The sequence below is a fragment of the Trachurus trachurus genome (assembly GCF_905171665.1).
Source record: "Trachurus trachurus genome assembly, chromosome: 10".
Taxonomy (NCBI): Eukaryota; Metazoa; Chordata; class Actinopteri; order Carangiformes; family Carangidae; genus Trachurus; species Trachurus trachurus.
This window is the reverse complement of record NC_139894.1, coordinates 17,070,379-17,096,654: the sequence shown is the minus strand read 5'-3', so window position 1 is coordinate 17,096,654 and position 26,276 is coordinate 17,070,379. Positions and strand designations below refer to the sequence as shown.

At 42.3% G+C, this 26,276-nt stretch overlaps 1 protein-coding gene across 4 annotated transcripts in view; it reads left to right on the top strand.

The window, feature by feature from the left end:
* The first annotated feature begins 6,918 nt into the window (after window positions 1–6,918).
* The window catches only part of mid2 (midline 2), a 98,035-nt gene continuing 78,677 nt past the window's right edge, over window positions 6,919–26,276 (top strand). For 2 of the 4 annotated variants that reach the window (XM_083980230.1, XM_083980229.1), the window contains exon 1: window positions 6,919–6,987. In XM_083980230.1, the coding sequence (XP_083836356.1) occupies window positions 6,963–6,987 (25 nt within the window). In that variant the 5' untranslated portion in view covers window positions 6,919–6,962. Of the gene's footprint in view, window positions 6,988–9,234; window positions 9,425–9,513; window positions 9,695–26,276 lie in introns of those variants that run through there. The other 2 variants (XM_083980231.1, XM_083980232.1) reach the window with 2 other exon arrangements.

Genomic DNA, 26,276 nt, shown 5'->3' with positions numbered 1-26,276 from the left:
GCAAAATATGTCCCTGCTGATGCTATAATGTCCTCTGTTGCGCTCTATATCCCTGCAGATTGACAATCTTTACAATATAAAGATTTCATTGTCAAGCTTGTATCTGTGTGGTATGGAGGCCCATTTCTTTTCTGTAGTACAATGAGATGAAATTGCAGAAAGGATAGAAACGGAGGGGAATGTGTCACAGCAAGCAACAGTACTGAGCCAAACGAGTAAACATGTTTACGGAGCATTAAGAGTTCTTATCCGTTGCAGCAGTGGTGGCCTAAAGATTGCACATTGAGGGGGTCCGACTACGTATAAGCAAACAGCAAGAGGTGTTAGATCAGTCTTTAAGCCATCAGGGTAGAACAGTAAAAGACTTAAGCTTTGCTACCGCTGCACAGTCATGTTCCTGCTGTCCTGACACGACATAGTACCGAACAGCTTCTACCTCCAGGTGTCTCAAACTTGGCGCTATCCTTACTTCCTCAGGCAACTCTGATTAGAAGGTAATTTGCAGATTTTTTGGTTTGTTGGTTTCATCTAAATGACTTGTCCATACACATATCCTCTGAGGAGCCTCCAGATATTTCACCACTCCTTCAGTTTAACAGATTAAATATGACCACACCCCCAAACTGGTAGGGAGCCCAGGAGGACAGCCAGGAGAGAGATGTTCAGGTCAAGATGAATTCTTTGTTGGCTTCACACATACAGTGTGAACAAAGATGGGTGTGGCCTCCATGATGTCATCCATAGGGTCCTGAAGCAGAGAGTGGGCTGCTCTTGTGTTGCCGTCCTGGCAGTGCCTGACCCTCTCTAGTCTACCTCCTGGGAAATGAGAAACAAGGTGCGACATGTACGAAGTTGAGACTTCTCAGGATGAAGGTTTGTGGCAGGCATACTCGCACCCACCTGTCGGTCGAACCTGCATGCCCTCACTTAGCTATATATAACCTTAAGGCTTAATAAAATTTAAATGGGAAAATCGCACAGAAATTCGCTCCCTGCACAGTTCCCACATAAGGGGCAATTAGCTGTATGTTTTTTGTTACCAGGCATGTCAGTTTCTGCTGTAAATATTTAACATAGGAGTGTCTGTGGGTTGAGGAACCAGCCTCAAGCGGCAGTTTGATTTTTGGGAGTCACATATTTGCTTCATTTTAGAGCCCCGGAGGCTGATTGATACGGTGTAACATGTGTGTCAAGAGAAGATGTCTCAAATCCACAGTTGGCTGACATCTCTTTACATATTCCTGAGGTCATTTGCTGCTGAACCAAGAATTATGCAACTTAAGGCAAGTTGAGTAGGACATGCAATCAGTGTGGAAAAGGAATAATAAATTGTAGGAAAGATTGTGTGGGTTTTCAGTTGCTTATTTCCGTGGTCTAATGTATGCATGAATCATACTACTCACTACGATGACTGTAGGTTACAGTAGATCCCTTCTTATTGCTGCTCCTCTCACAGGTAAAAAAAAAAAAAAGAAAAGTCACTTGACAGGTGCTTATTAACATCATTTTGATCTTTAACTATGAATATGTAATTGTGGTCGTTATTGACCTGATTGTCCTTAGATGAAAGTCTAAATGGGAAGGCAGGACTGAGAGGGGGATGGATTAAATACAGGCTCCACTTTGATCTTGATATGACAGTTTGGTTCTTGGTCCATGTTGTGTAGCCAATGATGATAAATACACTTAAAAAGGTGAAAGAAAGGGAAAAGAAAAGTAACTTGTGATTGCAATATTCACCATCCATCGCGCTGTTACATAAATTTCACTCTGGCGCACATATAGTCCCCACGTACAGTAATAATTAATATGAAACTGTGATACAATACGTGCTCCATACTGTCTCTCCGTCTCTCTATTTGTTTGCCCTCTATAGGATACTCAATCTATCACCCACTGCCTCCATCTCTGTCATCCACCTCCCTTTTTTCATCTCACACTTTAATCAAGCATCTGATCATAGGCCCAGGAGGATGGAGGATAATGAGATTAGGCCTGTACATGTTTACACACTCTGATTTACATTGAGCTTTCCCTGTCTTTCTCTGTCTGACCCACATTTCTCCGGATCCCTCCTCCGTGTTTTGGCTTTTTATGTCTCCAGTCTCCCTCTCAGGCTCTCTACCTTTTCTACTTCTGCCGCCTGCTCTTTGCTGCAGCACACTTTGTCAACTGGTAACCAGTAATGTTATCCACTCCGCACCAGTGATGCTTTAATACCAACACTGTGCTGTCAGATTGGATTATTTCAGTTCACTTGATGTCACTCATTGTTTTGCTTGTTTTGCAGTAAGGCTGCAGCTGTGCTGTGGGTTATGTAATAAGCATTCACTGTGGGACTTCATGGTGAAATCTGTGTCATTAGAGAGGTGTCTGTGAGTCACTGTTTGTGTGTGTGATTAGTGTGTGTACACATGCGCTTTGTGTAGTACCGATCACGATGTAGGGCACTTCTCTCTCAGTCACCTGTCATCGAAACTGGCTCCAGTTCAGCCTCCGTTCATGTCACTTGATAGTCTGAGAACCACTCAGTTTTAACACAGCAGAGCTATGTGTAATTGAGGCTTCTACTGCTGTGCACAATCCCAGGTTTTAGCAGCAAAGCCTTGAGAGGAAGCAAAAGGTCTTTGCCATAGGGGAAATGAAATTATAAGTGCTTAGCAGGAGAGCCATATTGATCCACTGTGGCAGAGATAAGGTGAGTGAGCCCGTTTCAAATGTCTGTAATCGTAAACGACGTCCGCAGTACCCAGAGGATGTGAGATTCTCATTTTACATAATTGACCCTATCTGCATAATTGACCAATACTAAGCACCACTCTAATTTGAGATGTCTTTTGAAGGCCTGATCTGTGATGTAATCAAGAGGTGGTATCACTCTCCAAGAGACTACACTTTTAGTTCAAACCTTTTTTCCTTTATGCAAATTTTGTCACATTAGTAAACATTCACTTGAATAACATGAATATAGAATAATTTTCCATATAAATAGTCAAACTCTTCAATTATAAATGTAAATAGATATAGTGTTTTATATAGGGCTGCCCTGTAATGACTCCATGATAGATCTGGATTTTTATATTTCACATGGAAGGAGGATGCAAGTCACTTGTGGGCTGCCATCAGATATTGTAGCACTGTGATAATTAACTCCAACATTGCCCTCTCCCTCATCTGTGAAGTCTGGTTCAGACAAACAAATGGGTTGTTTTCTGTCTGTCCCTTGCTTCATGCTACTCTTTTAGTGAGCCTTTTTAATTCCACCTCTGCAGTTCAGCAAGTCACTATAAAATGAAATACATGCTGTACTGTATATTAAAGGCTTTGTGGTAAACATCAGCCCCATAGGGTATGGAGCACTAACTGTTAAAGACTGAAGTCTACTCTGTGTCCCAGTTGGGTTGTTTTTAAAGCTAATGGTGACACATACACATATGTCATCCTCATGCCTGTGAGAACCGACCTGGTGCTACAGTACCAGGCCACCAGTATTAACAGTCAACCAGAACTCAACTTGTTGCATCGCTAGATGGGAAAAAATGATCCCACAGATTGTGACAGCTGACAACGAGCCGCATGTTCCCACGCCAGGCAGCTACCCAAGCGGAAGACATGAACGTGACATTATGGAAATAAGTTTTTTAAGCTGGCTTTGACTCCAGATTCCCTTTAAAGGTTTCAGACGGTCATGTTAATATGAAAGCCTGTCAGATGAAGTTACATAAGTGTTACAGTGTTGTCATGAAACATTGGCTTTGGCTTACAAAGAGGATGTCTGTTGTAAGATAGTGTTTCTGTTATGCGCTGCAGTGTGTTGGCTGTTTTGGATGTGTGCTTGATTCATGATACAAATGAGCTTGTCCATCTGCTTTTTTTTTCCATTTTCATTTTTCCTCTTCTGCTTTGGCTCTGTTGATGACTTCCTTCTTTGTTTATATCTCTTGAATGCCAAGATAATTGCATAACTCGAGCTTCTATACCAGTGACACACTACAGTTAACCATAAATTACTTGCACTGTGCAATAAAGATCCTCCTGAAATGAACATGTTTTAAACTTAGTTTCCATCAGACATTGAGCTCATTTTGTCAGATTGGTTGAGCATGTGTTTAGTTTGCTAATACTAATGAGTAATGCTGAATGCATCTGAGATGTCACAATATTATCTAATGTAAATGATAGTGTAGATTATGGTGCTGGCTGGATGCACTGTATTTATGATGATTAATGTGAAGGGGCTATAAAAGTTATTAAAATCTCTGCTTATACCTGTAAATGTATGTTATAGAGAACAGGCTTATAGAGAGTCACTGTAAAGGTCAAATGCACATATAATGAGCAATTTGTTTGGCTATATTTGTGTCCAGTCCTTTTTTTCTTTTTCTTTTTCTTCTTACTGCTTGGGTTGAAATAAACACAGTAGTAGTCACTCTGTGGATTTGGCTCTGTGTCCATGGACAGCTTGTGCTCGGCTCCATCCTGTCTTGGTGTCGAGCCAGGCGGTGAAGAAGGCAAATGGGACTATGATAAGAAAGTCTGGGCATTCCCTCTGTTGCACACAAACACACACACACACACACTCATGTATATTCACAGTATTATTTCATTTGAAAGGGGTCACCATTTCCTCAGTTTACACTACTACCTCCCGTCTTGATTCCTGGACTGACCTGTTCACTGTGTAACCACTATGGCCATCAGATCTACGTATAAAGGTTAAAATACCAGCATTCAATAACCCACAGTTCCACAATGCTGCACTGGAAAAAGTTTCAAGGATCTGATCATAAAAAAATGCAAGCTACAAAAAGAATTCATGTTGTTGTGTGATACACGGCTTTTTTGGTCTATTTAGGTAAATTGAAAAAAAAAAAAAATAGTTACAGCCTGCCTCTATTGGCCAGAACATATGAGATTTGAATGGCGAGACTAATGAAAACCTGACAGAGCGGTGCCACGCGCAACAACTTCTTTGTTTATGCCCCTTGAGTGTTTTATTGATCTGTTCATGATGATCACTTTTAAATTGGGAAAAGGACAACCAGGTGATACCTTCGACTGAATTACTACAGACCTGTGGTGCTTTATCATGCTGAAATAATGGAGAAATATAAACAAGTTGTTTGAGTTACAAAGCTATTATTGTGCGGCCCTGTGCAACGCTGTTAGGTTGCTCGTACATTTGTTGCCAAATGAAAGTGAGATGGCTCCAAAATGTTCACAGTACCGTATCACATTTCCCCGCCACAACGCCAGGTTAACAATGGGTGATTGTAATCAAAGAAAAAGTGGTTACAGCTCCGCAAAAAAATGGAATGAAATAAAATGATCACCACAGCCACTGAGCAGCGTATATATATAAACACAGAATGGTATGAAATGCATGCAGACACAGAATACTATAACAACAGGATTTCTTTATTGTGGTTTCTGCACTGGGCCAAAAATCCCTATCTTCTAAAGGGAACACAGATTTATCTTTTTTCTCTTTTTGTATGTCTCTGCAGCGACTGTGTTTTTCCCGATCACTTCATGTTTGCTGCAGTACACAGTCAGACTGCTGCTGTACAATAAGTCCCTGATGAGCGCTGTTCTGTGGGCTGGGAGAGGAAAGAGGAAAAGAGGAGCTGATGCATTTCCTCTGGACACATACTGTTTGGTAGTGTTGGTGATTTGTCATGCAAGTGTGCACTTGGACGTGTGTGAGCGTGGTGTGTCTGTGTTGCTGGAGAGGAAACGCGCAAACACTGTTACAAACTGGCGCTGATGGTAATTTGATATGTAATATGCCCCATGCCTGGGCCACAGTCACACAGCAGAGAGGCCAAGTCTCCAGTGGCCACTGTGTTTACTGTCCACAGCAGACTCAGTCCTCCAGCCTGTCCTCATTCTGTCACCCTCTCTGTCTTTGATGAGTATTCATCATCACAGATTTCATCACGTCTGTAGAGTATCCTCAAAACTACTGCTAGTTTTACTGTGCATGTACAGTAATGCAGTCAGAGACATGAGGTGAATAAACTCTAGACTAAACTCAGATTATATCATGTGTTACATATGCTAATAGGGCTAACTTCAGCAGCAACAGTTTAATCCAAGCTAACGCATGTAATCTATTCCCACTTTGAATGAAACAGTTAAATAATGTATTAATCACCCAGTTTACATATAGAATCATTTAGGCTATTATGTAAACATGTCTGTAGGCTACAAATAGTGTTGATATTTGGTGTCTAGTCTCTCCCCCTCCACACAAAGAGGCAGCAAACTCAGCACAGCAGGGAGTGGGGAGCATCCATAACAACTTCTCCACCCCCCGGGGAGACGTGGATTAAAAAGCCTACAGGTTGGAGGCCTTTAAAATGTTATATGAAAAGGAGAAGCAGCCCTGGCAGCAAGTGACAGCAAGTAGCAGAACTCTCAGATAAGCGGTGTGGCAGCAGGCATGGCAGCAAAAGCAGTTGGGGGGGGGGGGGGGGGGGGGGCACTGACGGCTTAAGTACACATCCATAATCAAAAGGGTGCATTTTACGCAGTAAAGAGCGTATATCAAGTGAGTGTAAGAGCTGACTCAAGCTGACTATCTGAAGCAGCTCACAGACTTTGCTTTATCAGTGAAATTCTGAGGCTATAACCCAGTTTTATCACTGGTATATTTGCTGTTGTCGTTCCTGTAATCACACGGGACGGTGATATAATAACCAGCTAGTGGTGCAGAAGTAAATGAGTCTTAGCGGCCAAAGCCAGACTGAGAAAATAGTGTCTGATTAAAATAAAATAAAAGGGGCTGTTATCATAATGTCAATAGCAAATCCTCGACCAATCACAGCGCTTCGCTTTGCACACACTCTGAGCAAACACACATTAGTCATGTCCTGCCCAGAAATTGCTGAGTTCATTCAGAGCGCCGGACGGCGGCGAGGCCGACTTCAGAGGAGACGACTGCCAGTCAGAAAATTCAGATGTCTACGTGGTCAGTGAGGATATGTGAGTGGAGACAGTACAGATAGATGCCTGGGGCTGCATCCAGGCGATGTATGTGCAGTCAATCAACCTACTATTCTGCCAGGCTCAAAGAGCAAAATACCTATTAAAATCCAAAATACCTCAGCAGGGGATTATAGTTAAATAATCACTTGTAGCTTACTCTAGTCATGAGGGCATATTATAAAATAAATCAACTTTTGCATTGTTCACCATGAGTAAAAGAAATAAACAAATCTAATCACTGCAATTTGTAAAAAAAAAAAAAAAAAAGATTATTATGCATTTTCTTCACAGAGCAAAGCTGCAATTAAGATCCACCTTCTTTGACTTGAATTGCTGCTATTTCCGTGATCATACCTGTTCATCTGGTAACACCACCTCGTAGTGAGTAGTGACAGAGATAAGATGATGGAAAACGCAGGTAGGTATAAGATAAACGCTGCAGATAGACAGATGACAAACTGATTCTACCTCACAGCGCAGAACAGATCATTTGGAGGATTTTGCTCACCAGGAGGCCGACGTTGCTGCAGACAGGAAGATGGGGTTTGGCAACGGGAGGGCGGGTATGGCAAGAAAAGGCACAGCATCTTTTATTTGTAGATGAATTGAATAGAAGCAGACAGGTAAATATAGTAAACAGTGAGCTCTCAGATGTTACGTGGCGGCTCTTGCTGACAGTCGTCGTGCACACCTGCTTGTCAGGCCACACCTTGTCTGGCGCTGTTTACCCACAGAAGCCGGTACCTGCTGTGTGGCACCCACTGATTGTTTCTACACTGTACGTTCATTCAACTGCTTCCTTTTGATCTCTCAAAACTACCAGGGCTGCCTATTGGAAGCTTTCAAAAAAAAAAAAAAGAAAAAAAAGAAAACCCTGTAAGCACTTTGAACATCCCCAGCATTAACATTTCTATCAATATTACATGACTTTCACTACGTTTTGCATCTGTCTGTTATTACGAGGAACCCACAGCACATGTGGCCCCCCTGATGCAGAGAGTGGAGACTGAATGGGGGGGGGGGGGGTATTACAAGCAGTGTGTTAGGTCAGACAGGTGCAGTGCAGGACAGGCTTGCAGACAGCAGCAGCAGCAACAACACACACACACACACACACACACACACACACACACACACACACACACACACCGAGGCAGTCTGCTGGAAATCTCCACAAAACCTCTTAACCTCTGCACTCCGAGCTCCCACACACACAACAAAGCAGCAGGACACACACCTGCAGATGAGCTCCTGCTCTGAGGTAGGCCTATTTTTGGTGCGTGTGTGATATCCTCTAGATATGGAAAATTACAGTAACAATGTGGGGCATGTAAACTGCAGTTTAGTGACAGACAAACTGTTATATAGAGGAGTATTACACACAGTAAACCACACAATTATTACTTAGCACACGCACGCACACTGGTGTAATTAATCCAAGAAATTAATCTGTGATATCGCCATTATTATAAACCACTTTTACTCAAGTTTAAATCTATGAATATTCTAATTAGCGCCTTCGGGCCTTTTTTGGGGGGATTTTTTTTTGTAGTTGAACATGGTGTTACCTCCCTATTTTTACTTATTGATACTAATGAACTTTTAAGCCTTCTTTATTACCCAGGGTTGCATCAGTCGCCAGAATAAGAGCGACTGTGGTCATTAATTAATTGATTCATCATCATCATCCAGGCTGGGAAATGACTGTCACTCTGTCTGTGATAGGTGGTGTGAATGGTTGGCGACCTCACAGTCTGACCTTTGTATGTGGTCTGGTAACGAGTTAACATCATTCAATAAGGTCAATAGGCGAGTTGTTCTCACACAGTATGACCTCAGAATGAAACCGGATTATCCAATAAACCGCCCGTGGAGTCTGAGGTCTGTGGGCTACAGACTGTAGTTCACATGTCATGTAATTAGTGGGGTACAAGTTACAGTGCGGTGCAATTTGGGGGTAACGCGCTGGAGCCTCTTTTTTAGTAGACTATTGTGAGGGTAGGAGGAGCCGCTTTCCTGTGATTGTCTGCCTGCATGCGCGCTCTCTCTCTCTCTCTCTCTCTCTCTCTCTCTCTCTCCCTCTCTCTCTCCCTCTCTCATTTTCCAAAGTTGAATATTCCGCCTGCCTGGGAGCTGTCTCCAGCGGAGCGGTGCAGCCCCACTCACTGAACGCACCGGCGCTAGTGGTGGTGTTTGTTGTTGTCATTGTCATTATCATTATTTCGCGTTGCGCCGCGCTGAGTGGAGCACACTTTTTTTTTGGCCAAGGAGGAGAGAAGGAGTCCTCTCTATAGCTGCGCTATCCCGGTTTGGCTCAATCTTCTTTGTCCACGCCTCTTGTGTTTTCTTCCGAACTTCATTTTTTTTTCTTTTTTTCTTCTGGGAGGCTATTCTCAAGATGACAGAAGAAAAGAGTGTTCGGCATGTAAAGCTGGTAGGTGTCTGAAACCCCTCCCAGAGAGGTGTCTGGCTCGGTCTGGCTTGTGCGGGGTTCAGGTTGGTGGCAAAGCAGCGCACCGACACGCCGGGGCGGGGGGAGCGGTTCGGAGGAGACCAGAGCGCCCGGGAGCAGAAACGAGAAGCGGTGGTTGTTTGTGATTTTTTTTCTTCACAATTCCCACAATTTGGGATTTTCCTTGCTGTGTTTTGCCTTTAGATTCCCCCTTGAATGGATCTGAGTCACACGCGCATGAACATGTCTGAGGTAGGCTGCTGGTACAATGCTCAAACTTCACACACTTGGTCCCGGCAACGTTTCTCGTGTGTTTCTCATGTCTGTAGTAAAAACAGTGAAGACACGCGGACCTCATCTGATGTTTACCTTCTATGAATGGACAGATTATTGTTGCATGGCCAAACTGGATAACAGCCTCTTGTACAGACGCTCGTTTTTGGCGCAAAACATTACACTGAAACTGTATGTTTCTTCTTCACTGGACCATTTCTAGTCAAATATTTATATAAAAGAATCCTCTCATATTTATTATTCCCCATCTCCTTTGAAGTCCCCTGTATTTCCCACAAGACCACAGGATAGCCACGGACCCTAATTTGGGAAGCTTCCCCCTGCTGCGCACAGGATCGCAGATTCTTGTTATTAGAATGATTCAGCAGAGATGCGTGTGTTGCTGCCATGTGAAGCATGTGGAACAGTTTTAGCAGTGCACATGCAGCATATCCCTCTGATTGTTTTGGGAGGTTTTAACAGGCTCGGATGAGGAGCTGCAGGCTTATCTGTGCCATGAAACACACTGAGACTTTGGTTATTGCATTTTATCATGTTTTTGTTGGGGAAGGGTCCTGGTGGCATCATCATCCTGTCCAGCTTGGTCAACATCTGTCTAAAAAAATTTTGCTGTAACCCTAGCTGCTCTTGTTTGGTAGAATCTGAGGTCTGGCTTTCATTATAGTGAAGTTGTAAGAGTGGTTTCATTTTCTTTATAGTATCCCTGTAATTTGTTAGCAGCGTGATAAATGTGATTGTTGTGCAGTATCCTTCTGACATAATTTCAGTCAATTTCAACATCCCAAAACCTGACAGTCTGGCAGAGTAATTATACTTTGACACAAATGTGTGTTTCATTTTGATATAGATGAAGCCAACATCTCTCTTTTTCCGAAGACAGCTCATCCGAAGCAGTAAATTCTGCGTTCAGAATCAAAAACAAATCTGCCACTGGGTAGCGTTGAAGTAAGCAGTGCCCCAGAATTAATACCCTGTCAATTTGTGTTGAAATGCACAAAGTTGTCAGGAGGGTGTTGAAGTGTCGCCACACATAATTCATCTTGTGCAAGGGCTGAATGCCAAAGATTGAACTCAGCTGAGTTCTGATGATCCTGCTGAGCTCAGCTGACTCTATGAGAGAGAGAGAGAGAGAGAGAGAGAGAGAGAGAGAGAGAGAGCTTGTTGAATGCCGTCTGTACGCTGGGAGGCTGGGTAGCATTAGCAGGGAAGATCAACACTTTTGTTATGGGATCAATGTCTGCCTTGCTTAAGTGGAAGTCGAGTAGCTCGCTTCTTTTTATTTGGCTCTAACCCTTTACTTAAATCAGTGACTCTTTACTGAGTCTTCAGTCCTGTTTCCAGTTTGAAACGCTATGCCTCTCTATTTCCTTCCCTCTGCCTGTGCCAGCTGTCGGAGCGAAGCACACAGCGACGATAAGGTGGACTAAAAGCACAAACCCAATCAGCCTTGTGCATGTCCTATAAGTGCAGTGTAGCAGGAGTTTACCCGGAGCTGCCCTGCCTCGTATCATTACACAACATGGCTCATCAGGCCGATTACACATCACTCATGTATGCTTCCATCTCAAATAGACAAGAACAGAGTCACTGCTCTGGGCTGACTTGTATACCTTCAGAAGCCATACGTTCTCCTCCCTCACTGTCTATCTTTAGGGTTGTTTTCCTGTGGTCTGTCTCTCTCATCCTCCTTCCTGCCCTCTCATTCTCTCTCTTGGTTTATCCATGCATCAATCATCTGTCTCTTTCCTCCCTCCTTCCCTCCGATTCTGAGTCCCTCTCCTCTCCCCTCCCCGCTCTCTGTTTGCTGTGCTCCGAGGCATATTACACAGCTCACTGTTTTGTGTCTGCTTTACCTGCTATTAACCTATTTTGTGTGACCTTTCATGCTTAAAGGTTTTTCTATTCACCGTGGACAGCAGGGGGTTGAGGGAAAGTGGTAGCTTCAAGGGAGCATTGTTTGTGCAATGATGTATGCTGACTGAATGGATCAAGGGAAATTAAGTGACATTATTAATCAAAACACGGTTGTTATGCATGGTGTCTTGTAAGAGTTAGTATTTGGACTGGCAAAGTCTTGATCATGCCAGGAAAACTTTAACATAAACAAAAGTATAAAAGTGAAAGTTAAAGCAGCTTTTACTTGAATTCTGACTTGTTTCATCAAGTGAAACATTATAGTGCAACAACCATAAGGTGTTAATATCTGCATAGCAGTTCACTAAATGGAATAAAACAGCAGCAGACAGGTAATCTGTCTCATCTTGTCCTTACTTCCCACAGTGCTGATCGTGTAACTCTGATTGCCCTCTGGCCAATTTTTATTAAGTGACTTATGACATTTAGCTGATTTATTGAGGCATCTGCAAATACATATTGGATCATAAATTATATTGTTTTTCCCCTCCTAGATTCAAGTACTGAAAAGCCCTTGAAGGCTTGAATTAAGTCTTATGCTAGCAGCTGAGACATAAGCCCTGACAAGAATTGTAATCTGAGTAGATTTATTTTATTTTCATATCAGGGGTGAAATAAGTCATACGTTTATCTCTTAGCGGCATTAAAAGTCCTTGGAAAGGCTTCTGTTCACCTTGATGAAACTTTTAAATGGACAAACTGACAGCTGTAGTGTACGTTTAAGCACGTAACATCTGACCCTTGGTAAAAAGGGGAACAGCTTAAGACCACTGAGTGTGTGTGTGTGTCTGTGTGTGAACTGAGGTGGTCAGTTTCATACAGCTGAGGCACATACCAGGAGAAGCCATGAATCTGCACCCCTGATGTTTTAAAACCCCTTTCCTTCCAGCCTCACTATTCGTCACAGTCTCCCAGCTTTCTGCAACAAATCTAGACCACAGCAATTCCACTAATTCTACTCAACGGTTCAACAGCTAGCAGAAATGGTCCTTTTAGTGAACCGCAAACTCCTGAGCTTTTACCCGCAGCCATATTGTTGGTACTCATACGGACAGTAAATGAACTGAGAAAACCACTCTATATTGGACAATGCTGCATGGGCCCGTAAGTGCAACAGGAGGACTGTAGTTTAAATCTATTGTTAGTTTACAGTGTTTGTATAATTGTTACAATGAAATGCAATTCTTTTTATCTATCTGCTTTACAACACCAAACGACTCAATTCTTTGGTGGGCACAAAATAACGTGATGTGTTGGCAGCATTAAGTAAGAGTCGTCAGGGTGGAGAGAGTTGTATAGAGCAGCCAAAGAGCACCAATACAAAGTTATTTCTCAAAATACATATACAGTATGTCAAACTGTAACAAAAAAAAATAGTAGGGTTCTCTACCAACCTTCATATTAGCCACAACTGTTGACACAGCAAAGATGGAGGAATGACGAGTTGCTATGTTAAATGGGAAGTGACAAAACAGGTGGAACAGCAGTTACATTCCTGAGCTTCAAGTGTTGGGGCCGGCTCTCACTTCCCGTTGACAGTCATGGTTTAAGAATGAAACTTCTAAATTATTATCTGGATTTCCATCCAAATGTGATTGAGCTCTTTTTTCCTGCCACATAAATCTTCACATTACTTCCTCAGTAACTGGCACAATGTTGCAAAAAGTGCTAATGTATTTGTTGATTCAGCCTTTTCACCAGATCGTCATCAGGATATTTATGGGTTCTCCAACAAACAAAGCAACAAACCAGCAGATGTGATTGAAAACATACTTTCTTTGGCAGAGGTATTTAATTATGAAATATTTATAAATTGAATGAAACAAAGAGATTGCCAACTCTTGCATCCATTAGAGGAAATGCTTTTTCTATGCGATATAGAATTGATCAAGGGAATGAGTGTTGGGGTTGAGACAGCCATAGCATGGAGGAATGCGTGGTGTGACAGATTGCCTCCTGTTGTTGTCTCCAGACTCCTTTGATCTCTCCATAGCACCCACTGCAATGAAGGTCGCTGCCAAGAGAGGCCTAGCCCGTCTACCAGACATATTTGCACTGCATGCAGATCAGCCACAAGTAGCCACGCACAGCACCACACTGTTTAACTTTCTCATTTAGCCAAAAACAATATTACATGTAGTATCATATTATGCCTGTGCTGGTTTGGTGTGAAACATCTGTCTCTGCCATGGTGCTATTTGAACTTGGTGTTAGACTGTGGCTGAGCTGTTGTACCCAGCTGGGAAATTGGCATGCATTGCTATCTGAGCAGCACAGAGCACACAGAAATAAGAAGTAGAGTACATTTAGGGAAAATGCTGAAGAAAACCTTGGTTGTATGTTTTTCTTCTTCAATTTAGTCAGTATTTAATCAGTCAGAGCTGCAAACCAAATGTTGTTCGCATTCTCCTTTCATCATCTAATCCACTTCCCATAGTTAGTTGATTGGTGCTTGTTGCAGCTGTTTCCCTCAGTGGATGTTTTCCAGCCTAGATGTTTCAGCGCAAAGAGTGAACTGGTTAGATTTTGGCTGTACGACTCTGGACCATTCTCTTACAGGATATGCTGTCGACATCAGGTTGCTTACTAATGCAAAACATATTTTAGGCCAAATTCTATATCCTGTCGACTGTCATGTTGAGTGCCATGAATGGATCGCATGATATGAACCAATGCCTGTTGGGTTGTATGTGTGAAGGCAGGGTGGATCAGAAGGCACGCTGGGGCTGGTAGAGGACATGTCTTGGTCCAGCCCTAAAAAGTAAAACCAGCTGAAAGCCAGGAAGCAGAAATCTGTTCTTCAGCTTCAGATTCAACAATCCACCGAGCTAGGAAAGTGAAACTCATGATAACAAGAATATAGCCTACTTTTTAAAAAAAAAAGGAAGACAAGCATGGCTATAACTTATTGCACTAGGTCCTGATGAAGGTCAATAGACCGAAACGTTGACTTAACAATAAAAGAGCTTCAAGAGTGCTGATGTTTTATGTTGAACCTGACTGGGGATCTGTTCCCAGCACCACCCTAAAGGAGAATGTGCATGCTGATTGAGCCTTGATATAACTTATTGCACTCCCTGCACTTGTCCTTGTCTTCCTCTTTTATCCATCTCAGTGTCTTGTATCAATGTCATCTAACAGCAGCGCAAACCCTCTCAGTTGACAATAATGACAGTTTGATGCACGCAAATGTCGTAAACATCGATGACAGATCACACACTCTGTTCCAGTTCAGTAAATAAATGTTCTTGTAGAGCATATGTGCGACAGGTTACAAGCATCCAAAGATCTGTCACAGTAATAGGTGAATTGTTTACACATTTGGACTTGATTAATGGTTTGCTGGCAGCAGTCCTACAGGGCAAAGGCAGCCCAGATTACACTACATTACACAGCATCAGTTTGCATTGGAATCCCATGAGGCCAAAATCTAAAAGCCCTCTATTGCCCTGGCTGCGGCTTAAGTCTATTGGTTTGAGAGTAGTGCCATTTGAAACCTAATTAGCCAGAAAGCTCTCCAGATTGAACCTTGTTGGAGAGACTCGCATCGGCTACGAGAGTCATCTTTTATTTTAAGCCGTTGTCATAGCAAGAACATTAGAGGATGTTGATTCGAATCCGGTGATGTTTCCTCCACTTTGTCAGTTTGTTTTGGGAGGCTGGAAAAGTACTGTATAACTGAAAATCAAAATGAAATGAAAATGCATTAATATGTGACTTAGGTAGCACAGCAGTAAATTTATACTGCAGTAGCTTAGTGCCATAGTCTGTATTTTGAATAAGGCTTTGCCCCCCAAAAAATCTTTTGGAGTTATAGAATTGGTCATGGCAGGAATGACACTTCAAGTGGCCATATAGAGTTACAGATGCTGTCAGTGGTGCTAAACTCCATGGAAGCGTTAAACCGTGTGTCACAGCTGTTTAAGTAGCATATTTAATCTTTTCAACCCCTCTCTGTCCTGACTTTATCATAAAATATGTATAAGCTTAAGCTAATTCGCATTTACTAAGGAGTGGTGCTATACAACTTCTAAGTTGGAAACTTGTTCATTGCCAACATAGATAAGAAAAATGAATGCTAGGTGTACAGATTAGACTTGGAAACAGGAACACAACATGATATACACAGTACAGCCAAATTCTAATCTTCAAAGACAAATGCTTGTTGTGGAGCAGCAGAATTGGAAACATATAAGTTACTGCCTGCATCACAGAACATCTCTTGGCATTTTAATCCCACTGTGGATACAGTGTGTAGAATGTTCCCCATCACCGTGTCATCTCAACGCACTCGCTTGCAGTTTTCCCAAGGGCCATCTCCTTTAGTTGGAAAGTAGTAGGAAACTTTTCTTTGCAAAACAAACTTCCTGAAGCGGCTCAGATTGGTGCTGTTGTCGCTGACACTTTTTAGCGTTTTGAGCCAAGATGTGAGCTCGGATAGCAGTAGCTCAACTTCCGTTGATGTGCTCAACATTATCAAACCCTGATCATTTCAGAGGTGCTGGAGTTATTCATGGTTATGTTTGGTTGAAGCTTTTCTATAGTGCTTTTGTGTCATTTCAACAGGTTGTCATTTAGCTACATCTGTAATACTAAGGTACATCAGAAAGATCATGCAATGACCAAAAATGATTGGTGTCTCAAAATACTTACTTTAATTGTGGTGTTTTCACTTCATTTTATTATATCTTCATTTATTTTTTCAAATTCAGCTTTGGTTTCTGGTTTGTGGGAACCAAAGCACCCCCATATTCCCCAGTTCCCATGGTTATGCTTAGTTCAATAAAGAGAGATCAGCGTGAAGTTAATATTAATGTTATAATGAATTAGACTCCATCAGCACATAATGAATAATCCTTATTCAGGTTGTTGGTTAGATGCAGCATAGTGGTGCAGGAAATATGTAAATCAGAGGAGCTTTGAAAGCATGAGAAAGCAGAGAGGGGGAGAGACTATTGAAAATAACGAGAGTAGAATATTAAAAATATAAAATTTTAAGGGAAGACACGCCGTGAAAACAGTGACTGTTGTTTTTGTTTGCAAAGCATTGCTCACAGCTTGAAACTAAATAACTAACTGTAAAAACAAATCTGGGAAAGTAATACTGTTTGTGGCTTGGCCAGTTGACTGCCGAATGTAGGTGTGATCTCTGCTTTAACTTGTCTTATTCATCTGAGCTGTGCAAAACACAAAAAGTCCAAATACCAGGTTCTAAATCCTAAGAACCCACCAAGACAGGAAGTGAGAGGGAGCTTTTCCACCTCAACCCAAACAGCAACAGCTGAGCTAAGGAGGCGGCCAACCTCCCAACACGCTAGTTAACAGCCAGCTGCCTGTGTTAACTCCTACAGCGACGCACGTGTTTCCCATGATCTCACCTAATGGCACCAGGAGCCTGGGATCAGGCCCAGCTCTGCCGTCATGCTGCTCACCCCAGAAGCTCCTCTGTTGGGTAGAGTGCACCACACCTCCTCTCTTGGGGGATGCGGGAGGTTGTAGAGGCGCGGAGCTCTGCCAAGGGAGTGGTGTGTGACCCATGGGTAAATACTGTACATGCATAGTTAGGCAGCGTGGCATGTGAGCGTAATCTAGTTTGTTTTCAGGTTTTGCGGTGTCTGGTTTTTGGTCCATTTAACACAGTCAGGGAGCGTGGTACAATGAACATCTCTTCACACCATAGGCTACTAAAGCAAGAGTAGGCCTTGGATGCAGCTGTGATAAAAAATAGTGGGATTGGGCATGAAAAATGGAGGCAGAGTAAGAGAAAATAAGTATAAAGAGGCAGATCGAGAGGGTAGGTGTAAACAGGAGGAGGCGTGAAAAAAGATTTTTGAGCTTCAAGCATGTTTGTAGGTTTCAGGGGAGGGTTAATAGCTACACAGAGCAAAGACAAAAAGTCATGGGGGTAGAGGAGATAAGAAAGGAAAGCATGCTTCATTCCTCAACTGACTCACAGACAGATACACACTAGCACATCATACACAATCATCTGCTCTGCAGGTATTTTTAAGGAACACCTCAATAAGAGAAGCTTTTTCCTTGTTGATAGGGAGTACATCTAATATTGCTGATATTTTCCTAAAAACCTGCTGCTAAACATCGATCACCTGTCAGTTCCCGCTGGAGGTAATTTTGTAACACTAATAATTCCTAAAAAAAAAAAAAAAAAGAAATTGCTTGACTGAGGTTGACCAATTTTTTTTTTCAGACACATCATTAGTATGAGCAGGATTTCTTGTGAACCTGCTTCTGGGAAGAAGAAAAGAAAAAAAAGCCCTTGGACTGCGCTCCTTTCTTTTCAGTCTCCAGGCCATCGGTTCAGTTCAATATTCATATAGCAGTGGGCATTGTTAACCTTCACAATTATTCCCTTTGGTTTTGCAGCAGCCTGGGGACCGGCTATTTTTAAAACGCCGGCAACATTGGGCAGCTATTGTTTAACTAACAACCTATTGATTTGAGTCGGCTTCAGAGTTGTAAGGCAGAGGCGCGGGGGTGTGTTTGTGTTTTCGATTCACATTTCTCTAGATGTTTGAGAGCAGTCTATATGGGAGTGAGTGGCATCTCAGCCCAGGTAAATGCAGACTTTCTGTCAAACAGGCCTCTGCAGCAGAATTTTGGACTATGTTTTTTCTTACACACTTGTGTTTTATTTGTCAGTAAGACCATTTTGCTTGTCATGTTTGCAGTGTGAGATCCTGCGTGTCCTTATCTCATATGACTCACCACTGGAGCTAGGTTTCATTTTCTGTGATTTCAGAATAGAATCCCAGTATTACAGTACATTGCCTGTGCTTCCCCCTTTTGTCAGTGAAGTTGTCTGCTGCTGAAGTTTAGAGTGACTGCTCCGCACTGCAAATGACTGTGTTTGTCATGATTATGTGTTGCGTATCATTGCAGCATCATTGTTGGCGCAGCAGCGTGCAGTCAGCAACCTCAGGTCTGCCGTTGGACTGTTGTAGTTGCCTCTCCTCGACCATACACACACACCTACAACACGTCTCACATCAATATTTCAAAGGATAAAGGTTAAAAGAAAAAACCCTCAATCCCTCAAACGTCTGCTCGTCTTATGATAATAAGATTTCTCCATCTCGGGAAGGTACAAAGTGATTGCTTATGAGTGATACGTAAAGATAAATCGAACAAACAGAGCTACAAGCTGCTGACATTTCGACGCACGGAGCCTGCTGAGCCAATCGAACAGCAGCCAAGAAAAACAATGGCTCATACCGCCCCCCCCCCCCCCCCCCCCCCCCCCCGAAGGAAATGCCAAACATTACAGTGCTGTATAAATAGAAGGCTCTGTCTTTGTAGAGCAAGAGAGCCAGATAGAGGACAGGAACCCCCTCCCTGGGGTCACACCGATGGCAAGGCCCCCCCGACCTCACCTCCCCCCTCTCCATTCTCTCTCTCTCTCTCTTTATTGCTCTTTTTGTTTTTCTCTCTGGGCGTGTGGTCTATTTTTGAGCTCATTTCTCTTGACCTCCCTGTGGGTTTTTTTTTTCCATCTTCTTTGGTTTACCTTTGTATTTTTTATGTCTTTCTTACTCTGTCTCTCTGACACCGGGTCATCGTGAATAACTGAACCACCTAGTAACACATCAGAAACACCTCCTGCTTTATTAATGGCACCATCTACTACAGCTGGAGCAGTAAATGGACCTCCTGAATGTAGACTATTGTGTTTGGGAGGATGGTGCAGACTCTGACCCAAGGTGAATGCTGCACTCAGCAGCAAGAAAGCAGGTATTTAATAGCTTTTGGACAAGCAGCTCCCTCTTACAGTGCAGTTCGCCATAATTTGACGGTAATGAGAAATGTCCCTTTGCATCGGGATGAACACAACCTGTGTTTGTCAAAGGACATGTGGCCCCTGCAGCCTGCAGCATGAGGTGCAGGATGAGGAAGGGCCTTATACACCGAGGGCACAGGAATGGAAAATCCATCTAGGGTTTAAAATATTAAATCATCGATTTCATTTTGTCATTTCACACTGTTTTTTTTTCTTCTTCACCCTCCTTCCCACCACCTCTACTGAGAGGGGGAGGGAGACAGAGTGGTCCCCAAAACGAGGTTAGTTGCTCTGCCTGTGTGTAATGGGGTTACTGATGATTCAGCCGAGACAACTCCAACAAGTCTTTCATCTGCGCTATCTTTTTTTATCAGACATATTAATGTATTTCCCTCGGCTGGCAGGCTGCACTGACAGTTTGGAAGATTGAGCCCCAGCTGCCGGTGTAGGCAGATTCAGGAAACAGATGTACATGGGATAGGGCTCAGACATTCACCACCAAGGCGACTATTTGTCTTTATGTATCTCTACCTTATCACCACACACACCACTAGGGCGTTCTTCTGAAACATTTTTTACTTTCATCTTAAGAAATGACTGCAGCCACAAGGATAAATGTCCAAACTCTTGTCATTTTCAAGTAGACAAATCCGTGGTAGCTCAGTAGCACAGTGGGCTGTTACTGTAGCTCTCTGAGATGTTTCTTAGTAAGGTAGCAGTCATAGGAGCAGTCAGACCTTCCTATTGACCTGGGTATCTGCTTCCCCTAGAATCGATAACGCCAACTTGGACAATAGCACTTGCTAATGTTTTTTGACAAGCTATTGATAAAGTGGCTAGCACCTTTAGTATCAGTTAGCCTGCTGGCGTGGAGCACCAAAATGATGCATTTAAAGACGTCAGCTGTTTTCCTCAGCGGGGTAAATCTTCAGGAGTGTGTCATTAATCTATTGTTTTCTTGACAGTCTTTCCAGTCTAATGTAGGTGTACAGGGTACACGGATGCAATATCCAACTGAAAAGATCCTCTTTCTGGAAGCTGAATGCGCAGTTTATACCGTGAATAGATTGCTTTTTTGCACAATGTATAGTGCATTTGCATATTTATAGAAAAATTCCAGTTAAAGGTAAGCCATTACCTTGGCACTGTGCCCGTATACACACACACATCCAGATGGAAATATCAAAACATTGAGGATGAATTGGTGTCAACTGTCAACATAACAAAGTTTGTTCACTGCGAGGCAAGACAATAGAATCTCTTACGCTCTGCAGTGTGCGCTTTTTCACTCTATCATCTTATTTTATGTCATTTTAGTTTCATTGCTGCATGTAGGGGAATTGTTTTGCTCTGAATTAGAGTTCTGTGGAGTGTGGTCATGTGTTAGAAAATAAAACAGTCAGTGTTGTAGCTCTTGGACAGTGTTCAAGGTGAGCTGGTTTTGAAAATGTGAATATTCTTTGTATACTCAAGCAAACTGTGCAGTGTGTATCAAGCTGAGCAGCAAAATTGATGCTTGCAGTGAGGTAAGGGAATTAAGGGGGGAAGTGAATAAAAAAAGAAGGTATTGTTTCTGACAAACATTTTCCTGGATGATTGTGGGGCCATCTCTACATGCACTTGTTGGTTTTGTATCAAAATCCTCTAAATGTGCTCCAAAAAGGGAAATATTTGAAGAGAGGAATTACATGGTACTGACTCTCAGGGTCAACCTGTACAACTTACACAGTAGCCACCGGGCTTCACCCGCTTACCAATTTATATTTTTCGCCTTAGTTGACAGACAGCGGTACCTCTGTTCTCTTTCGCTCTTCATCCTTTCCTCCCTCCAGTACGCTCAGCAGCGTCTAAATATCTAATAAGCTGTTCTGCCAACTTCTGATCCTGGGTTTGTTCTCACCTGGGCAAATGCACATGAATAATGGAAGCAGCATGAAGTGAGGCAGGGGCATGGTTGCTACACAGTGTTGTGTTGAAGCCTGATAAGACTCTCCACCGCAGCAAAAGAGCCTCAGAGAGCTGATGAGACGACGTCTGACAGTATTAACTTTATTACCCACAGGCTGCCAAGCTGTAACAGGCAGCAGTATTAAGTGGAGGGTAGAGGAGAAGGAGGTGTGTTCTACTCACTGTCACAACCCTGTGAAAATCTCATTTAATTTTGCTTTCATGTATAAATATACTACACCAATTAGCAAGTCTGGCTTGGTCTTGTGTTTGTTAAGGTTGATTGTTTATTTTATTTTCAGTTTCTTACATCAGAGACCTCATCAGCACTACTGACAGGCAGCCAGAAGAACAGAAGAAACAAATATGGCCTTTGAGTGTGGGTAGATGCGACCATACACGTTGTGTAGGTCTGACACACCTGCACTCAAACATATAGACAAACAAACACTGGTCATGTGAACATGCGATAAAAAAAAACATACGTCCAGTACATGTACTAATACCTGCCTTTTTAAAATGCACCAGATATGACTAAGTGACAAAGATATAAGCCAAGGAAAAAACACATTATCCCAAAGGCACCAGCACAGCTAATTCTATAGAGAATTGGGGCAGCATTCAAAATCCCATTTAAATCTATGTAGGCAGAAGAATATGCAGGTCTACATACAGATAAAATTCTTGGAATGCAAATACACCCACCGTTTCCTCTGTTTCACAGTGATGTGATATGAATACATTTTAAAATTATGATAAAATGCAAGAATTTTTTTTAATCAATGTTATAGAAAAACAGTGTAAAATCCCCCTTTTAACACTGTCAAAATCTTTGCGTTTGTGATATGCACTGTATTTATTATCTATACAAAAACACCAATTTTGTCACTTTATAAATATCAATACCACAGACATGCCATCCCTCAGTCTGGATGACATTCAACATGTCAAAATGGACCAACACGCTAGTTTCCTAACATGCCAGTACCACACAGAATTTTATGTGCTGTTATACGTAATGCATATAACCTCACACTGGGAGTTTCCATGAAACTAACTAAGGCATTATGAGGTGAATTAGGATCATGACACATATTTTTCCCATAAAGAGCTTTAACATTGGTGACAAGGGAATAGGATGGGAGAGCTAACTGGTACAGTGAACCACAGCTCTGCCTGCTGCCTTTTTCATACTCCACTGACTATGATGCTGACCTTGTAGCCAGCCAGCCAGATGCTATGTAATTGGAAAACGTGGATGTTTTTGTTGAAAATCTCTTTTAAAAAAGAAAACAAACAAATTTGAAAAGAATATACAATTTAATCGTGGAGTTGGAATGCAGTACAATATACTGTAAGCAGGTATAGTTTTCTTTAAAAAGATTGATCTTAAACTGAAAAGACAGATGTGATATTAGTTATGAGCAACATAACCCCCGATAGGCTGTGACAGAATGCAAATGACTGTCTCCTGTGTAGCAGTGATAGGGTTAAGCTTAAGCCAGCCCGCTCAGCTGCGCTGAATGTGAAATGGAAACACCGGCTTGGCTGCATTACTGTTTACATTCTATGAATAGGAATCACATGTTTGATGAATCCAGCCCGCTCTGAGGTCTGCTGCAGAGAGAGAGACAGAGAAAGAGAGAGGCTGGAAAAGACAGAGTGGGGGGTGGGAGACTGGGAAAGTGGAGGCGGGAAGAAGAGTGAGAGCAAAGGAAGAAGAGAGGGAAAAAGATGAAGAGAAAACAGCGAGAATGAAAGCAGTGGCCAAAGGAACCCTGGGCAGTTTTTTCTTATGCTAAAACATTCCTTTTTATCCCATCGTGCAGCTGCATTGAGACGCATGGCTCCTGTCAAAGACTGCACGGAAATGTAACACAGCAAGTTTAATGTGCTGCTTGATCCCACTTATATAATCGTGTGTACAGTTTTCGCTGTGTGCTCTGGTCAACTGGTGAGCTGTCATTTTTGGAGCTGCCCAATTTCCTTTTTCCAAAACCATAGTGGTGAATAACTATAGACTCTTGATGTCTGGCAAAACTCAGCAGCGACTGGTTCTGACATGTGTCATATGCTTGTGGGTATTTTTAACCCTAAATGCAATAATGAATTGCCCTCAAAATAAATGTCAGCATTGCAATCCACTAATGCGGCTGAATTCCACCAAATCCACACAAACAATGTCCTACTTCTTTTTGGTTTAAATGCTCAGCTGAGGTGATTAGGGTAAATGCCAGCACCAGGGCTACAGAGTTGGCTCACACGGCCACTAATGAAAGTGCTCATACAGCAGTGCTATATTAGGCTGTTTTTATTGGTCATTTTAATGTGTGCGCTCTTGATTAGTACCTGGGCCATGCCAAAATGTGTGAAGGTCTGTGATTTACCAGCGTCACACAAACAGACCAGCCATTCTCTGTGCTGTACACATGCTGGCTCCAGGTGTGGTGTTTTGCCACCTCATATAGTAATGATTGAAAGCCCCTTTTGAGACAGGGCAGGAGACAGAGAGAGAAATCAAACCACCATCTTGCCGTGGCACATTTTAACATCTTCCCTGCTCCATAAAAATTTCAAGCTTAATTTTTTCTTTTTCCTCCCCTCATTTTCTTCCAGGCAGCTTTTTAATTAGTGATGTGTTACTGTTTCACATGAACTACTCGAGGAAGAAATCCTTTCGTTTGCCTTTAACATTTGTTAACCTTTTGTCTGTTTGGAGATATTTGTGGAACGCTGACTGCATAACAACAAGGTTCAGAGCAGATTGAGGTCACAGCCAGACGTCTGACTGGGCTTGTCGTTTGAATAGCACCTGTCTTTGTTTAGGCCCGAACCACTGTGGAGAATCAACCTGATGACTACCACGAATGCAGCTGGCCTCTAGCGGACCCCTAGCAAACAAATATCGTACCAGAGCTCACTGGGGTTAAAACATTAAAGCAGCTGTATAACCAAAAACATTTAATGTTGTAACCCTCAGTTGAAAAGTGCAGTAACACTAGCAACTTTCTCCAGATAAACACATGTGACTGGTAAACTGGTTGTTGTACAACTGCTGGTTTCCCACAGCAGGTTAGCTTTAGCATTTAGGATAAAGACTGGAAACAGCTACTGTGGCCCCTGCACCTTTTGCTCAAACAAATGAACTCCTTATGAGGCAATTGTTGCCACATAGCTGCGGTCTTACATTGCTGTTGTTTTTTCTGTATGGAGACAGTTAGCTATAGCATTGCTTTATTTCAGCTTCCTCTGCCTATGTAATTGCTTGGCAAACTAATTTTTACTACGCCTTCGATCCTTGGGAAAGTTTTGCACTGGTTTTAAATTTCACCTGCAGTGCATTAAAACACAACAGAATTGTAAATGAGGCAGGCTACCTCGTTGCCTATGGCTTCAATTAACTATTCTTTAAAGTGTTTGTTTAAGCTGTTTGCTTGCCAAGTAATGTCTCTCAATTACTTACAACCTACTCCTCACACCAAAAAGCACAAATGATAACATTTTAAATGTCTTTTTGTTTTGTTTTGTTTTTGTTTTTTTGTTTTTTGCCACAGCTTCATGGTGTTTATCAAATCCCCTGAAAAAAGGAAGATCGGCGACCCCCCACTGCTGTTGTTTACTGTCGTCTTACCTTCTGTAGCCTTTAAACCTCAACTACGTGATTTTCTGCTCCTCTTCCTTTTACTGTGATAAGCCTTAGATTGACAGCCTCGAGTGAGATGGAGAGATTCCAGGTAGAGTAGTGGAAGTGTGGACAGGGATTGGATGAGGGTCTGGGCGGGATGAAGGGGTGATAGATACACTGTCAATCTGACAATAAAGTAAGCGTTGATTCACTGTAGATTGTCACACTCTCAGGATTGATTCAGTTGCTACTGATGAAGTCTGGTAGTGGAGTAGTGGCCAAGGACTGTGTTTGGGTGCATCAGCCATTAGCTGGTTCTATGTCACTGTATGTGCAAGAGTTAGAGACATACAGTAGATGTGAGTGCATGTATGCTCCTTGTTAATACCCGTATACCCATACCTTTCACTGAACTACGGTTTCCCTGGAAGTAATCTTTATTCTGGTCTCCTCTTAGGGACCAGGTTTCTTTGATTCTTTGGTTCTGGTTTCACCTCAGCATATCCTTCATATGTTTGAAATGAAAGGCTTTTTTGTAGGGAAAAAATAGAATTATTTGCCCTGTTGTCCAGTAGGTTTTAGCACATTATATGTCCCCCTTTTTAATTCTCTCAAGGTTTGAAAAGGAGGAAATGTTTCTGTGTACTTGTTCTGATTAGATAAGATTAGATTTGATTTGATTTGATTTGATTAGATTCGATTAGATTGGATGATAATGATCCTAGAGTCTTTGAGATAGTCAGTGTTAATGAATCATTACAGAAATATGATGAAAATGTACAAAAAATACAAATTTAGAGCTTTCATGCTCTTGAAAATGCTCCATTTAAAAAAAGGGGGGGGGAAGTGCATTGTGAAACCACAGCACAATGCAGTTGCGTCTTTGGTTCAGAGGTCTAGGTGTGGTGATTTGTTTGACTGTTGCACCGTCTTCCCAACATCATCAAGTGTCCATTAAACTCCCGTTTGGCTCTGCAGCTGTGCGAGTGCAATTCAGGAGGGAGCAATTTGGTTTTTACAAGTGGATTGTTTGTTACACGCATAGTCATCATTGTTCCACAAACGCCTTTTCTCCAGAATGATGCATGCGTCAAGGAAGTGAATTCACACCCATGCAACACCCAGGGGACTGCAACTGTCCTTTTTTTAAAAACAAAACAAAATCGTCTCTTTTATTGTTTTGATGTTTGCAGGCTTGTGCAATAACAGAAAAGATGACATCAGTGTTTTCTATATTGGGTAATTCCACAAGATTGTGT